Below are 16,597 nucleotides of genomic sequence, written 5' to 3'. Positions count from 1 at the left end.
GAAGAAACACAAACATCTCAGCTTTGACCTTGTGTATATTCACAGAACTTGGACAATTACTTGGGTCGATTTAAAGGAGTTGGTATCAGGTACAGTATATCAGAACACTACATGCATTTGAATTATTTTAATTTAAGAAGAACTTCGACTAGCTCTGCTCACTATTTAAATGTGTGTGAAAGTTGCATTGAGGACTCTCAAACATTAGAGCTTCTGCTGCTTCTGATCCCACTAAGAATCAACAGTCGATCCTCAGCTCTTTGCAGCTTTCACCAGCTTTTAGTTTGCTATACTTTGATGAGGAGTTTTATAAGCTCACAGCTTCAAGAATCACATCAAAAATGTTTTTCTCCTTTATCACAATCACACGATCATAAGCTAAAAAAAAAAAAAAAATGGGGTAATGAGACCCCAGTTGGTCTAAAATGTTCATTCAATGTTCAAAAAACATTCATCTTAAGCCGGGAAAATTATTTTTAATGCATCTCAGACAGAATGAGACATATCTCCGTACTCATTTTAAGATCATTTTAGTTTAGTTATTTATGTTATTAGTTTAATTTTGTCACTACTTTAATATTGACGTAATGCAGGGGGTTGTCTTCAACTGGTAGACCCTGTGACACTGGACATTTTTGGGGACTCATTAATCTTACTGTCGGTAAATTAAGCTCCCCCCCCCCCCCGAAAATGGCTATGACTCACTGTGTATTGTAGGAAAATATTAGGAAAATTGTTGACCTGTAAAATAAAGCTTTATTTTTCTTCGGCTTGCTAAATAAAAGTTTGACTATGATTGTACTGAATTCAAACTCTAGTTCAGAGCGGGAATTGTAATCTCCATTGAATGCCTCTATTCAAAGCACTTGCATTAAGTCTTTTCAGGTGAAAGTGGAGAAAAGTGCAAACACTCAGAGCGCTTCAGGTCACCGTGGAGGAGTGTTTCCAACTGCTAAAAGTGAAGGTTAATACTGAATTCCACAAGAGCTTTCTCCACGTGGCTGAGGAACAGAGGAGGCATTGAGCAGAAGGGAGGGAGAAAGGGAGGGAGGGAGGGAGAGAGGGGGAGAAGGAGCTGTGGATGTGGATGATGACGAGTATTGTTGGGTGGACTCAGGGGTTAGATGATACAGAGCTGTATGTGCCTGATCTGGGAGGGTTTGTTTTATTAGTCATAATTTGTATTTTTATTTTTCAGTCCAGTAAGACATGATAATAGAATATGAGACACCACTGTGACTGGATGTTTCACCTGACACAAACATTACCAAGTTAGTGAGACCAAAGTGAGGTTAAAGTCATAGGCATTTTCTGTCGCAAACATAAAATACATTTATTTTAAACTCAAACTCAAAGAAGGTGATTCAAAGTTAATCGCCAGATAAATAATTGATCTATTCTTTGGTCTATTGTTTAGTCTAGTAAATTGAAAACAAGCATATAGTATTTTTTGTCCATCCAACATTGTTCGGTTCAAACTATTTTTTCGATATGGGCCTTCTGTCTGTTGATCTTCTCTTTTTCATGTTTTCTTGATAAATAAAAAAGAATAGCATTGAACCCTTACATTGGAGGAACTACAATATATCTGCTGACTGAAAATGACTTGAACGGTTAACTGACGTCCAAATGGCTGTCGGTAATTTTCAATCGATTAATTGTTTACAGCTCTACTTGAAAGAAGGATCTCTTCCAGGTTTAGTAAGCTACTGGCAGTCAAGCCAAGGGCAAGATGCTGAGCAAAAATCTCACTAAAAAAAATTCTATACAAAAAGGTTCATTTCACTTGTGGTTAAACATTTTGTGAGAAGCACAGAAGAAGGCCTAACATCCCGCTATCGTTTTTAGAATATTTGAATTCATTTACTTTCTGCCTATGCGACGCACAAATATGACGCTGATAACTTTGAGCATGATTTCTGATCAAGAAAACTGAATTTCATGTGTGAACTGTCTTCAGCTAAATATACTCTGCACTTTCAATATACAGCAATGTTTGAGACTTGTGGTAGCGTAGATTTTCTCTTAACACCCCTTTCTCTGACCAATGTCAAGTGTCCCACGACAGATACAGTAGCTTCTAATCCTAAAAGAGAGCCATGCGCCAAGTAGCTTGTCCTTAGCCCTGTCCTTCGCTAAAATGTTTTTGTAAATGTATGTAAATGTTAGGTAAAACACAACAATTAACATACATAACATACAATTTTTGGTCTTGAAATGGTAATAATTCATTCATGATATCTTAGGACTTAAAGGTTCAGTGTGTAGAATTTAGTGACATCTAGTGGTGAAGCTTAGCCTGGATGCCAGACGAACTTAGCCCCTCCCACAACATTTTAGGTCGGACGGTTCGGTCTGGAGTCGCTCCGTTGGGAAAAAATGATGCCCGACCGGGCCAATCAGATTGTCAGGGCGGGCTTTATACGATGATTGACAGATGATCAACGGTAACGTAATCAACCACGTCATCAAAGTGCCCTTGGGTTGAATTTGTTTTCAACAAACATGCCTGCCGCTGGCGAGCTGAGATGTGTAGATGCTGCCATTGAGTCTGTTTTAGAAGACATCGACAGCGCATTCATTTTGAAAGAGGAACACAGAACGTGGAGGCGACGCCAAAGCACCGCGCTAATCCCTATCGCCCCGGCGCTTGGCTGTTCACAACGGACACTGAAGCGACGCTGAACCGCCGGGCAGCGCTAATAATATCACCCGTTGATCCAGTAGATCGCTGCACGGCTTTGTGCCGGTCACACCGGAGGCTGAAGCACCGCGCTGCGCCAAGGCTGCCTCGCGGTGCTTCAGCCTCCGGTGTGACCGGCACAAAGTTTTAACATGGGAGTGGATGGGAGCCAGCTGTTATTTAAGGCTTGGCGCTGCGCTGAAGTGTCCGGTGTGAACCCGGCGTTAGTAAATAACTCACAATGCGTTGCTTAGCATACGTCACATACTACGTTGCTCTGATTGGTTGTAGGTCTAGCCAATTGAGCGAAGAAGAATTTTACTTCCTGGTCAGTTGAAACACGCCCCATAATCACAGCCCAATAGAGCGGTCTCAGACTCACATTCTGACTAGAATTGTGAGTCTGACAACGTCAGGCTAGGTGAAGCTGCATGTTATACCTGAATACCCCTCACTTCATCCACCCCTTACAAACATGAAAGAGAACCTATGGTAACCTTCAGTTGTCATAAAACTCAAAAGGTGTCTAGTTTGTCTAGATTGGACTACAATAAAATACATGGCAGCCTCCGTAGAGAGGACCCACTCCCGTTGTAAAGTATTTAAAAATAAAGTGCCCATTCTAGGGTAAAGAAAACAACAATTCATAGGATTTATATGAAATCCACTAGTGAAAACATCTCCAGGATTATTATATATTCAATTTCTGCAAACAAATTCCTTTCACCTAAATTTTACACACTGAACCTTTAAGAAAAATCCAACCTTGGTTTTAGCTTCTTACTTTTTGTCTACCTGAGAGTAAAAGCGTACATAAGAAGCTTGTCTGAGGGGAAATATTTGTCTGTTTCATCAGTTAACACCCAGCATGCTGGCACACAGGAGCCTTGTCGACATTCATGCCAAGGGCCACGTTCCTCCTCTCCATCACACCAGTGTGAATCTCCCTGAGCTGATTTATCGTGAAGCTCTCATCTCTTTCAGCCTCTGCCAAAACCAAAGTTGGAGTCAACCTCAAAGTGAGTCGGAGATGTCCTTCAGCCAGACGTCTGGCTGCTTACTCCTGTGAAAAACGAGGTGGTGAGCCTACCTTTGGCTCTGGTTTCCCTGTCATGGTTTTCAGCAGGTCGTGGAGGTGGGGCCAGTTACCCTGGGAGTACCAGCCTGGTTTGTCCAGCAAAGGTAGACCCTCTCTTTCCTCTACATCCTCCACTGCAGGAAAGGGAATAAAATCAGAATACATGATTGCAGAAGTTGTTCCAAACAACCAGCAGCTACATGGCCACACAGCCTTCAGTCATTCAGCACCAGACCTCACCACAGCACTCAGCAGCAGGCTCAAAAGAAAGCACAAGAGCAGAAGCACTGTGTGAATCATGTGGACAGTGAACCTGCTTTCAATAACACCACTACAGCTGTTCCTAAACTATGAGTTAGGACCCCTCATGGATCAATAGGTTGCAACAGGATTAACACAAGAAAAAGAGCAGATACATTTTTGAAAAAAATATGCTTATGTCATCTTAAACTAGAGACTACAAACTTATAACAAAGGAGGCTGTGGTGTGGAGTTGAAAATAAGTTAGGCTTTACTAAACACAGTGTTGAACCAAGTGACGCTATTATGGGTAATGTTGTATCCAGCGTTTTTGGAGCTTGACCCCCTCCTAGGGATAAAATTCAGGATATATTGGCCTCTCCTTTTTCAATTGTCTTTTTTTGTGAGCTGCCTTACTTTATGCACGCACCATTTGTTTGACACTTATTTCTGCATGTTGGTATTTTGCCTCCATTTTAGACAGAACCAGATTTGTATTTCAAAAGATAAGATAAATAAAAACATGACATTCTAATACTTAAATGGGCCAAAAGCCATAATGAAACAAAAATTTGAATTACTTTAATTTAGGCACACATAAATGAAATAACAATCATTTGTCTATAATAGCGTATAATAGTGTGTTGAAGCAGTTTAAAGGATGACTTTTAAATGTGGTATGTCCTTGACTGTCATCTAGGAATCGATAGAGAAGCTTCTCAGAAGTAGGTAATTGCTACTCTGGACAGGCAGTGGTCTTTACGTTGATTGATTGGTATTTAAGACGACAGCAGCAGTGGCAGGATTAAAGAAGCTCCTCATCCTCACAGACAAAACCGTGGTGTTCTTAGGAGTAAAGGGTGTGCAGGTTCAAACTGAGGTTAAATATGCTAAAAATATTGTGACAGGAGCGAGTGAAGGAACATTGATGAGCACATGCACATGTGGGAGTGTACACACACAGAAGCGGGAACAGCTGTGAGGACACTGGACTTTTAGAGGAATGAGTGGTATGTGGTCTGGACTTAGAAGTGGAAACTGCTGCTGAGATGAGCAGCAGCCTTGGAGATGTCCTGTGGCATTCTCACCAAAATAAAAGAATCATGATGTACATCAGCTCCTGCAGTTATAAAATACATTATGTTATGTTATTTTTTTAATTATGTATTTTTGGAGGATTGTCTCGCACATTTCAAATATTATTTCTGCTGCATGCTGTGAACTTTTACACATTATAAAACTAGTTAATATTTTTCACATTACTGCACCAGACCGACTCATCAGGGCAGCTGTGGCTCAGTGGTAGAGCGATCTTCCTCCAACAATAGTAGGCAGTTCGATCCCCAGTCTTCCCCATCTGCATGCCAAAGTGTCCTTGGGCAAGATGCTGAAGCCCGAATTTCCCCTCATAGAACAGAAAGTGCTGCTAATAGATGTATGAATGTGTGTGTGTGTGTGTGTGTGTGTGTGAATGGATGAATGGCAAACTGTACTGTAAAGCACTTTACATGGTTGTCAAGACTAGAAAAGCGCTATATAAATACAGACCTTTTACATCGATTACATATTTTTAGAATATGTATTCACTTTGTATTGTTAATCAAAAAAACGACTTGCTGTTGTGTTTTCCCATTTGTTGTTGTAATTTGGACTGCAGTGTCAATATACTTTTGAAAATGTATTGAAATGATTTTACCATTTGGCAAGTGACCCAATCTAAACACACTTTGGAGTGGTAGCTAACGACAGGTTTTGGTTCAGACGTGATGGCTCTCTCTTTGTTATGAATACAGAACCACCAATGGCAAACTGAGGGAAGTTTCATGTTATATTGAATTTGGTATATGGTATATATATTTTATATAATTTATTCCCCCCTCCACGACCCATAGGAAAAGTCAGTGTGCTGGTCAAGTTATAATACAAAGCCATAATACATTTAAACAGAAACGGTAGATAAGACAATGGAGAGATGAAGAGACACTGAACATAATACAGCTTTGCATTTATTCTGATTGACTCATTCAATGTGTCATTCTTGGTTGATGTGAAGAGATATTTTACATTAACCACAAAGCTTGTTGAAGCAACAAACAAAGGTTTTCTTTTAGATTGTTCTGGTTATTTACTGGCTACATTTGTTTGGCAGATTCAGTGATGCTATAGATATGGTAGCTGTACCGTAACTGCCCTTTGCTGCTCATGGAAAGAAACAGGACAGATGTCTGACCTATACACCACTGGAAAAGAAGGACAGCTTCAGACCAACCATGTCATTCCACTGCACGCACACACAAACACACAAATTTTCCTTAAGTGAGAAATTACAGATTTATAAGTTTAGAATCATTGAATAACAGTAAAGTCAGCGGTGTGTGGGAAGCAGGAGTGAAGGATGTGGGTGTAGTAAGGTGAAGAACAAAACCTTATAAAACCTTATATGTGAGGTGTCTTTGGAGAACAGCAGAAATAGAGACTTATCAGACTTTAGCCTAAAACAGAGTCGGTACCACACCACTGAGGCTCCAGATCAAGTTAATCAGCAACAAGCAAAGAAAGGAAAGCCACTGATTAGTACCAGATCAAACCAAATCACATAAACATGTTGAGACTAAATGTGCAGACTGTTTTTAAGGCTGAGTTTGCTTAAAAATAACTAGTTTGCACAAAGGAACATGGACAACTTATATTTATCTTTGTTTTTGTTGTTAAATGCATTTATATAAATATATAAATGTTTCCATAATCAGGATTAGAGAATCCTGATTTCACCTGCCATGTACAGTATATGTCCTCCCACTGTACCACTAGTCTCTGCAGACATATGACTGCAGGTAGGATAAAGAGCTGTTTGCTGGCCTGAAAACCTGTACATCTGCACAGGTTTTCATGCTAGATAGGTTATAACTTTTTCATGCTAACTCGTTTTTCGGAATATCTGCAAAACCGACAATATGACAATAAATGTTACCACAATAATAAAGAAGGGGTCTACCCGAGGAAATTTGACCACTTAGGTCTGTCGGAAACCTCCAAAAGATGATTGCTAAACCACAAACTGTCTCCCTCGACAACAAAGGAGCAGCTCTACTCAGAGCTCCCTCCGGATGTCTAATCTCTTTACCCTGTCTCTCAGGGTTGGCCCCGCCACTGTACGGTGGAAACCAAGAAACTGCCTTGTCAGGTCACTCCTCAAAGCTCTGGGGTGTTGGCTATGGGTTAGGAGGAAGGGTGTCCTTGTGCAAGATACTGAACCAGACATGAGAGTGAAAGTGCTGTGTACAGTACAAGCACAGTTTGAATAGGTGAATGAACTGTGGTAGTGGTTAAGTGCAAAATAATTGCATTCCATTTCCAAAGTTCATGACCATAGGGGAGGGTTGAAGCATAAACTGACTGGTAACTCAAAAGCTTTGAGCTCAACCCCCTTGTCATCATAACAGTGCAGCAAACGCCCACAGTATTGTCGGCATTCCAAATTTCTAATTGCAACAGCTAGATGACTAAAGTCCAAATTCTGACACCACTTTAATCCTCGAGTTAAATGTTTTATGAAAAGCATAGTTTGATTCCTGATGCCCGCCACATTAAGTTGATCCATACGTTAATTTGCTATAGCTACATTTCTTGTTCAGGATTGCATTGGGATTGAGTCTGTCTCAGCATGCACTGAGCACAAGGCTGGGAGCACCATGACATGTTAACACAGCATTAGATAACCTCACCTCTGTTTTTGACCTGTGTTTCAGTGTTTAAAAAAAGCCCCTACAAGCAGATAGAAAATATAAACTAAACATTGAAAGGCCCCAGAAAATGAGTCATTTAATGTGAGAAGTGGAACTTTTCATGAATATATTTCGAACAGATAATAAGCAGTACACACTTAATACATCAGTAATCCTCAATCCTTCCAAATAAACTTTATTTGCCAATAAATCAAACAAAAAATACTTCCAGCTCCAAAAAGGAGTGGCCTGTCTGTGGAGAGGCCGGGGGAACAGATACTGGTGCTTTTTATTTCTGCCAACGTGGCAAAACTCAGGAAGAGCAAGAGAAGAAGGGAGAGAAGGATATTTCAGTGAGTAGATCATCCTGTCTTCTCACATAATGCATCCCCTGTGTTATTGCTGGCAGGAAGACAATCCAGATGCGTGGAACATTCCAGCTGGCTGCTCACACCTTTAATAATAATAATAATAATAATAGAATCCTTTAATAGTCCCACAGTGGGGAAATTTGAGGGTTTACAACAGCAGCGCAGGTACAGTGCAACAAGAAGAAAAGAAAGAGCAAAACAACATAGTAAGAAACAAAAACAACAATGAGCAACAAAAAGTAAATAGTAAATAAATTGTAAATAATAGAACAATTAAATAATTAAATTAAATAATTAAATAAATTGCACAAATTGTGTTGTGTGTTCAATGGGATCACAGCTGGTTGTACAGTCTGACAGCAGCAGGAAGGAAGGACCTGCGGTACCTCTCCCTCACACACCGGGGGTGAATCAGGCGGTGGCTGAAGGAGCTGTTAAGAGCTGCCAGGGTGTCCCGCATGGGGTGGGAGGAGTTGTCCATCAGGGAGGATAGTTTAGCAACCATCCTTCTGTCTCCTACCACCTCCACCGTATCCAGTGGACACCCCAGCACACTGCTGGCCTTCCTGATGAGCTTGTTAAGTCTCTTCCTGTCGGCTGTCGAGATGCTGCTGCCCAAGCAGACCACTCCAAAGAAGATGGCTGATGCCACCACCGAGTCGAAGAAGGTCCTCAGGAGTGCTCCCTGCACACCAAAAGACCTCAGACTCCTCAGCAGATAGAGTCTGCTCTGTCCCTTCTTGTAGGTAGCCTGTGTGTGATCAGTCCAGTCCAGATTATTGTTCAGGTGAACACCCAGGTACTTATAAGATCTCACGATGTCAATGTCCGTTCCCTGGATGTTCACTGGTGTCGGAGGAGAGTGTTTACTCCGGTGGAAGTCCACCACCAGCTCCTTGGTTTAACATGAGCATCCAGGAACAGATGCCTGGGCTAATGAGATGGGAGACAGTCCACCAAGGTAAATGGAGTAAAGTGGACTGCTGAGGGGGATCTAAGCTGATGAGATGATGACAGATGATCTTTTCTCACTAACACCAACGGCTGCTGGAAATCTTCATATTGAATATAGAATTACATCTGGTATGATGTCTGATTCTGTATGATCTTTTACAATAATACAAGGGATGTAGCATATGTCTAAAAAGCACTGCTCCCTCAAAATGTCAGTTCAGCCAAATACATAAAAAGTTATTGTTTGTTGTGCATATGACAAGCAGGTCGCACTGATTTACGAGGGATTACTTTCTCCTCCTCAGTACCATGGAATTAATTATGTGCTACTCAAAGCTCTTATAAATTGGGATTGGGATACACATACCAATATCAGTGTCATATCTATGTGTTATTGTAGGTCAGGGGTGGGGAATCTCTGGCACCCCAGATAAGTTGATCCGACAGTTCATGAGTATAATGAAGATAAATGACAATTTCTTTTGCAGACATTAAATACGAGCCTAGTTTTCAGGGAGGAGCTTGCAGTTAATAAGAAGGTCAATCTCGGTAGCAATCAAGTTGGAGATATGCAGTTGCAAAGACAAACAATCTTAGATAAAGTTAAGGAGTGTGTGCCCAACATACAGCTTTCACAACACCACATTCTGACAGAGATAATGCTACACAGGCAGGTTTTGTGGTGAGCGAGTTAATAGCTAAGAAGCTGAAGCCTCACTACCATGGAGAATAAGTGAAGGAGCCTTGTTGCTGCTGTGGATCTGCTAGAACCAGACATAGTAAAACTCATGTATTTTCCTAACGTGCACTTTAAGCCTGCTCTAACATCTGAATATGCGGTTGAGTTTGCAAAGCAGGTATAAGATGAGATATATCAGGGCAAGAAAGGAAACAAATTAAACAGAACATATTTGTTAATATGTTTAATGTGGTACAAGCTTATGTGTTTTGCAATGTCCCATATTAAATCACTGAACTGCAAACAACAACCAAACCCAACGCTGCAGTAGATACAACAACCTCTAGTTGTTGTATCTCTCTCTGCTCTAGTTCTATAGAGTGTATGTAGGTCCTGAGAAAACATGCACTTAAGTTTGCATCTCTGTTTGGGACATTGAAGTAGAAGTCTGACCAACACAAACCTGGAGACCCAGCTGCCAGTATCATCAACATCCTCATCATTATCACCACCACCATCAGATGTAAGATGACTCACCGAACAGAAGAAGTGTAGAGTGGTTAGACTGAGTTTGTGTTAAATAATTTAGAATGGTGTGGTACAATAGTACCAAACCTAGCAATTATGTAATTGACACTGACTGTTTAACTGGAAAATTTACTCTGAGGGATTTTTTAAAATCTATTTAGAAGGACTGGAATTGTCAGTGTTAGTTGATGATACTATATTTATGGTTATATGGTAAATTCATGGCTCCAGCTCCTCATGTTTTATTAGGATGATATGACTATAAAGAGAATATTTTATGTGATGGGCTTTATTTGGTTTATTTGGTGATGTGTTAAAGCACTCACTGAGGGTCCTGAAGGGCCTCTGCTGGGGTACCAAGGAGAAGAAACCGGGCTTCAGCGCATTTGTGATGATGATATCAAACAGCTCCTCGTAGTCCTTCCTGTTGACAGACAGAGAAAAAACATTAACCTCTGTGACATGCGCCTGGCCGCTGCATGAAGGACAATGCCTGGACAACATCCAAAGACACTGAGTTATATAAGCACTAATAACTCAGTGAAGCCAAATAGTCTGTACAGATGTGATGAAAAGCTTGTTGCAATAAACGGTGTACACACAGGGCACTGTGGAAGGAATACTTAGACTGATAAAGTCAACACTTTGAGAGGGCAGTATACACTCCCACAGGGAGTTACAATGAGCATTTAAGGAGCTTGATGGTGCCTCCAAGGAAACCATGGTATATAAGATATAAGAACCTCTGTAGGTTCTTCCATATAGGGTGTCTTATGAAACAGGAAGGACATTTTACTGGGAATGTATAAACACGTAAACTTATCATTTTGATGTTTGACAAGTTAATAGCGAGAAGTTATGGTATAGAGCAGAGGTCCTCAAACTGGGAGGCAGGCCTCGTCGGGGGGAGGACTTATTTACACACACACTGGTTTGTATAAGGTCCCACTATTTACATTGTGCCTTCAGCAGTTTAAGACTTGCATTTATTAAAATACTTATATAATACTTATAATTTAAGTAGTATGCTTTAAGGCTCCGGAAGATGGCTAATTACCTTAAAATAACTTTAATAAAGTTGTCAGTCTAAACATTATTTTTCATTAAGTATGAAAATTAATTCCCGGCTTTGAACATGTTATTTAGACCCTTACAGGCTATTAGCTTAAATGCAAATTGATTTAAAACTTTTAAGTGTTAGTGTAAAAGCTAGCAAGTTTTGAAATCCTATTTTTTTTTTTGAAAGTGGTCTTTGAGTTAAGATTACTCACCTAGCAGCTAGCTGTGCAGAAACAAGCAACAGGCAGACAGATTTAGGCAAACTGATGCACGCCATGAAGCACTAAGTAATAACAGTCACATCTTTTTCTATAGGAGACCAAACATTTGCTAAAAGTGAAATATAAGTGAATATTGGACTTGTATTTATCAGGTGTCTAGGAACATGGCGAAACCTGTCAAAATTTATGCTAGTATTGCCTCTCAATGTTTTGTTTGCAGCTTGTTGTGCTGCCAACATGTTGCCAGAAAACAATACACGTTTAAAGCAGCTAAGTCTTTATGAAACTCTAGCAGATACAGAGTCACATTTGATTGAATATTGGACTTCATTGTGTCAGGTGGCTAAGAGCCTGACACAATGAATGCTAACATTGTTTTATGTCTGCTGGATAAATAGGCAACTGTTTGCTAACAATTAGCTACAGCCATAATGTGGCAATATCTTAGATGTTGTGTTTGTAGCTTGCTGCTAAATTCATTATTATTATTTTAACAGTCAAATTCCATTATTAGGCAATATTTGATATCTGGTGTCCATCTGCTCAGAGTTACACCAGGGCCACTCTACCTGTGTGAGCTACGTGCCAGGGCTGCGCCGCAGAACTCTGTTTTTTACACAGGCAATGTGTCTGCAGCGCAGTTGCAATGAGAGGTTTATGGTATAAATACTGTATTTCCTTGAATAAAAGAACTGCGATATACGCAACGCAATGCTAGGACTCTACAGCATGAAACCGTGCATCTTCTGGTTCTACAATGACTATAACAATCCTTGTGAACCAAATGGATCGATACAGTCAACAGAAACGTTACAGTGATTTTACTTTGAAACTGGTACAATAAGTGTTTCAATGTGTTGTGACATACTCGACAAACATTGGAACTGTGGAAAAAGATAATTTTTACTGTTTAGTCTTCTCTGAACCATGTGCCTTAATCTTGAAGAGCATCATATCTGTGCTGCTCTGCTCTCACAGGCAGTGTAAACACTCCTGAAAAGATGTTCCTCATCACACAGGTGTCACTCACGCAGCCCTTGTGGCCCATGCATTAGCCATCTGCTTCCAGTCCAGAAGTGAAAGCGTTTTTTGTAGCAAAGGAACTTTTCTCTGAGTGGGTTTCCTTTATTTCACCACTTGCTTTGTATATCACTGATCTGCCTCTTCTTGAAGCACACTATGTGGTTTGTGCTTATGTTTGTTGCCTCTGCCCTTTTCCACACTTGACCACACAAAACCACAATGTTGACTTAAAATGGCAAGATTGCTGAGTAACCATTATAGTTCTAAAGATAGTTTAAAATGTGAAAATGTGTTTGCATATGCATCGATATCATGTGAATGGAGCCAAGTTACAGCTGATTTCACACAGCTGGAGAAGCTTTGGCTCTGTCTAAACTGGTATCATCTTAGGGATAAAAAAAAGCTGAACACATGGACACCTAACAAATTAATAAGCTATGCAGCACTCCAGCAGTAAATGCTTTATCTGGTCAGGCCAAATAACAGCAGCTTCTCTGAACAGGTGGTTGGCTGTTGGCAAGTAGTCTCCAGACAGCTCTGACCTTGTTATGCTACTTCTGACAGCTGACTGTCACTGGCCTGGAGCCGACTCACCACACTGAAGCCGCTGAGGGCAAGGTTTTTGTCTGGAAGAGGAGGGCTGTGTAGTGAGGCAGAAGAGGCTGTCTTGATAGTGAAGTGCTAATGTGACGCACAATGAGAGAAAGAATTTGGTACTGGGTTGACTGAATTTAATTATTTTATTAATTAGCATGTATTACATTCCTTGAGGTAGGAACACTTGACTTATAGTAGGACAGGAACGATTTTCAAAAGGCCAACTCAATGAAAATACTCTACAAACTACACCTGACAAGATGAAGCTGGCCTAATCTTTGAAAGTCTCAGCATAAATCTGCCTCCCCTGACCTTGTAAAGCAGTCATTTGAATATGATTTAGTGCACATACACTCATGCACTGCTGAGGCTCTAGCTTCTCTCTCGGTAAGGCGTCGCATGCTGTGGTGTTGGGAAGTCATGGACGTGAGAGGGGAGGGGGCAGCCAGTGAAACAGCGGGCGAGCAGGGGAAAGGGGTGAGGAACTACAGGAACGGCCAAGGCTGATCACTGCCTAACAGGAAATCGTGAGCGAGGGGAAGCGTGGGGGGAGGCGGGGGCCACAGGGTCCACATGAGACAAATTGGCATCCAGAGCGGGCAAAGTGGCCTTAAGTCGACCTGCAATTTAGCCGTACAAAGAACAATCAGCTTACAGCGTGGAAAGGGAAAAAGCAGACCACCTCACTGGGAGAGCGCACTAAAAGACAACAGCACCTCACAAAGAATGAGAGAGTTTTATGTTAGTTCAATCACAGCAGCAACATGGACACTGTGTTTTTTCAAGGCCCTCTTGCTGCTTGGTCGAGTGCATAATAGGGCTTAGGCTTCAAAAATAAGCCTACATCACACAGGGGGCGCTGCACACAGAGGGACGTTAGTGATACACAAAGCCAGTGTTGAACTACAAAAAGCCCACTAAGAGAATAATCCCTTTGCTGCACACCTACAGGAATAAACTTAAGTGCTGAGTGTTACTTCTGGACATTGTAACAAATGGCTAAGTGTGACAAGATGGATTCCACTTTTCACGTACCTTGCCAAATATGGTATGGTAATAAGTTAATTATAAGACCCCGGCTTGTCTGTTATTTATATTTGGGTTCTAAACCTCAATTAATTATTCTCTGTTGACACCTGAGCAAGCCACAAACACATCATAAGGTGGTGTTAGCATGAATTTGGACTCATGTTCTTATACCCACTTGAAAAAGTCCAACATTCACTCACATCACTTTTGCTGATTTTTGGTCCCCCTGAGGCATTGCATGCACCAGTTGGCCTGAATATTTCAGCTCACCAAACTTAGTACCTTTTACTAGAATTTAGAAACTAGCCAGCTTAAAAGTTGAAAAACCACTTAACTTTTAAGCAAGTGACAGGAAAGTGGGTATGAAGGAATTTTCATGGTAATTCAAGGTGGACATAAGAGCCACCTTTGACTAAAGGAATGACTAATGGCATGCAGGGCCTTGTAAGGAATGTTGTGAGTCGAGGGAGATGCAAAAACTCCCAGCTCGGTCCGTAGCAGACTTCCCGGTTATAAATCCTGTGGGGGATGTTAAGGTGAGCACTGCAGACTGGGTCCTGGTCTTATTAAGGAGGGGGTCAGTCTGTGGTTTCAGTGTGGGCAGTCTTACCCCAGGATGTGTTCACAGATGAGCCTGCAGTAGTCGCTGTGAGAGCTGGTGATGAGGAGGAGAACCTTCCCGGCTTTCTTCATGCTTTGCAGCCAGGTCTTGACAGAGTCAGAGCAGGGCTGCAGGTATCGGCCTGGGTCCCTCTTCACACTTGGGAAGTAAGTCCCTGCGTCCTCTGTGCAGAGACACAGTGAGATACAGTTAGACAACCCGATTTGATCTTAAAGATGTATTTAAGGTGACACAGTGGGATCATCATGATCTGCAACGTCACTTAAATGTATCATATGGTATGGCCCTCACATTTGAAAGCTCTCAACCCATCTGACAACCAGTTGAAGATTGTGGAACAGCTCTCTGTCACCAACATCCAAACACCAAATTGGTGAATATATCTTTTAAGACAATGCTGTTAATTCCTAAACTAGATTTCACACACTGAAGTTATCATCTCCAGTTATCATGTTCAAGAGGCCAAAAACATGTTCTGTGAGGCCACTGTGACCTTGACCTTTGACTCCCAAAATCGATTAGTTCATCCTTGAGTATTAGAAAACATCTGAAAGTATTCTCTGTAGGCGCTGTTAAGATAAAGCAAAACATGGCTTATGTTTTTTTACATTTATTGAGTTCTGCCTTAATTCTCCATATTTGTATTCAAAGAGGTAAAAGGGGACCTCAGGGTCAGGTTCCCCACTTCTGAGGCAATGTCAGTGGGCTCTACACACTATGATGCCCCAGCTGCCCTTCAGTACATCCTGTCAGCAGACTGAACACAGCTAAATAAGGCAAAGCTCTCCCGCACTCTGTTACATAATCCCAGTCTATCACAGAATATCCTTTACCTTAGGTTCTCAGATGAATGGAACAGTTCATGAATAAAACATGAATTATATGGAAATAGGCACTTGATGCTGATTGGCAATATACATGTTGTGTAATACTAGTTTAGAATAAAGTGTGTTTTTCCGTGGTACTGAGAGGAAATGTGACAGGTTTTTCAATTACAGTGAACAAGTTAGTGACACTGAAAAGCACAACATTCTCCTTTTCTATGTGTAGCATAACTTGACGATTGTACGTATAGATCATATTTGGATTCATCCTGAGACATAAAAATGCAAGCCACAAATGGCATTTGTTAAAAAAAAAAAAAAGAGAGAATTTTGCATCACTTATTTTGAGGAACAGGAGAAAAGAGGGCTTATAAATACAGTGCAGGGTGAGGCTGAGTGGTGTGTTCTCATGAATTTTGATGTTTCAGAACATCTACCTCAGGAGCATCCCTGCACCTTCAGTGCCACTTGGACGCACATAGGCAGGTATTCATTTCAAAACACATTAGAACAACACACTGGTACTGTTGCTGCTGAAGTCCTAATTTAGCAACATGATCTAAACACTAAACAGACACCGAAAAATCGTTATGATGACCGCAGATCAACAGTTGCAATTTAATGGTAACGTAAGCAATCAACTCTTGAACATATCTGAATGACCAGTGCTGTGCCGTGTCAGCTGATGTCTTGTTGACTAAAAGTGCTTATTTGAGCTGGAACCCTTTTTTTCTGGTTTGGCATTCGTTCATGCAGATCGGAAATCAGTTTGACATAACCTAAGGTGCCACTCTCAGGACGGCAAAACATTAGAGTGTACGGTAAATTCGTCAATTTATATAGAAGCCAGTGAGAAAATCAGCTCCCTGTTTGTATATCGATGTCGGAGATTTTTTTATATTTTAATAAAGTCTATTTTTAGTCCACGTGATATTCCAACTCTAACCCTCATACAAATATAAGG

The 16,597-nt window shown here is 41.0% G+C and overlaps 2 protein-coding genes across 2 annotated transcripts in view; one reads left to right on the top strand and one right to left on the bottom strand.

Moving 5' to 3' along the window:
• Positions 1-16,597, bottom strand: part of nt5dc1 (5'-nucleotidase domain containing 1) — a 55,195-nt gene that overhangs the window by 10,780 nt on the left and 27,818 nt on the right. Inside the window, exons 7-9 of the mRNA XM_053445099.1 lie at positions 14,798-14,972; positions 10,585-10,682; positions 3,774-3,895 (exon numbers count right to left, since the gene is read on the bottom strand). Coding sequence (XP_053301074.1) covers positions 3,774-3,895; positions 10,585-10,682; positions 14,798-14,972 — 395 coding nt within the window. The remainder of the gene's footprint in view (positions 1-3,773; positions 3,896-10,584; positions 10,683-14,797; positions 14,973-16,597) is intronic.
• The window catches only part of col10a1b (collagen, type X, alpha 1b), a 43,789-nt gene that overhangs the window by 3,239 nt on the left and 23,953 nt on the right, over positions 1-16,597 (top strand). The window contains exons 2-3 of the mRNA XM_053445098.1: positions 46-89; positions 3,540-3,865. The gene's annotated coding sequence lies outside the window, so the exon portion shown is untranslated. The remainder of the gene's footprint in view (positions 1-45; positions 90-3,539; positions 3,866-16,597) is intronic.

This window comes from Pleuronectes platessa, chromosome 17, assembly GCF_947347685.1.
Source record: "Pleuronectes platessa chromosome 17, fPlePla1.1, whole genome shotgun sequence".
NCBI classification, from domain to species: domain Eukaryota; kingdom Metazoa; phylum Chordata; class Actinopteri; order Pleuronectiformes; family Pleuronectidae; genus Pleuronectes; species Pleuronectes platessa.
Note: the sequence above shows the minus strand (reverse complement) of the source record. Positions and strands in the feature narration are given on the sequence as shown.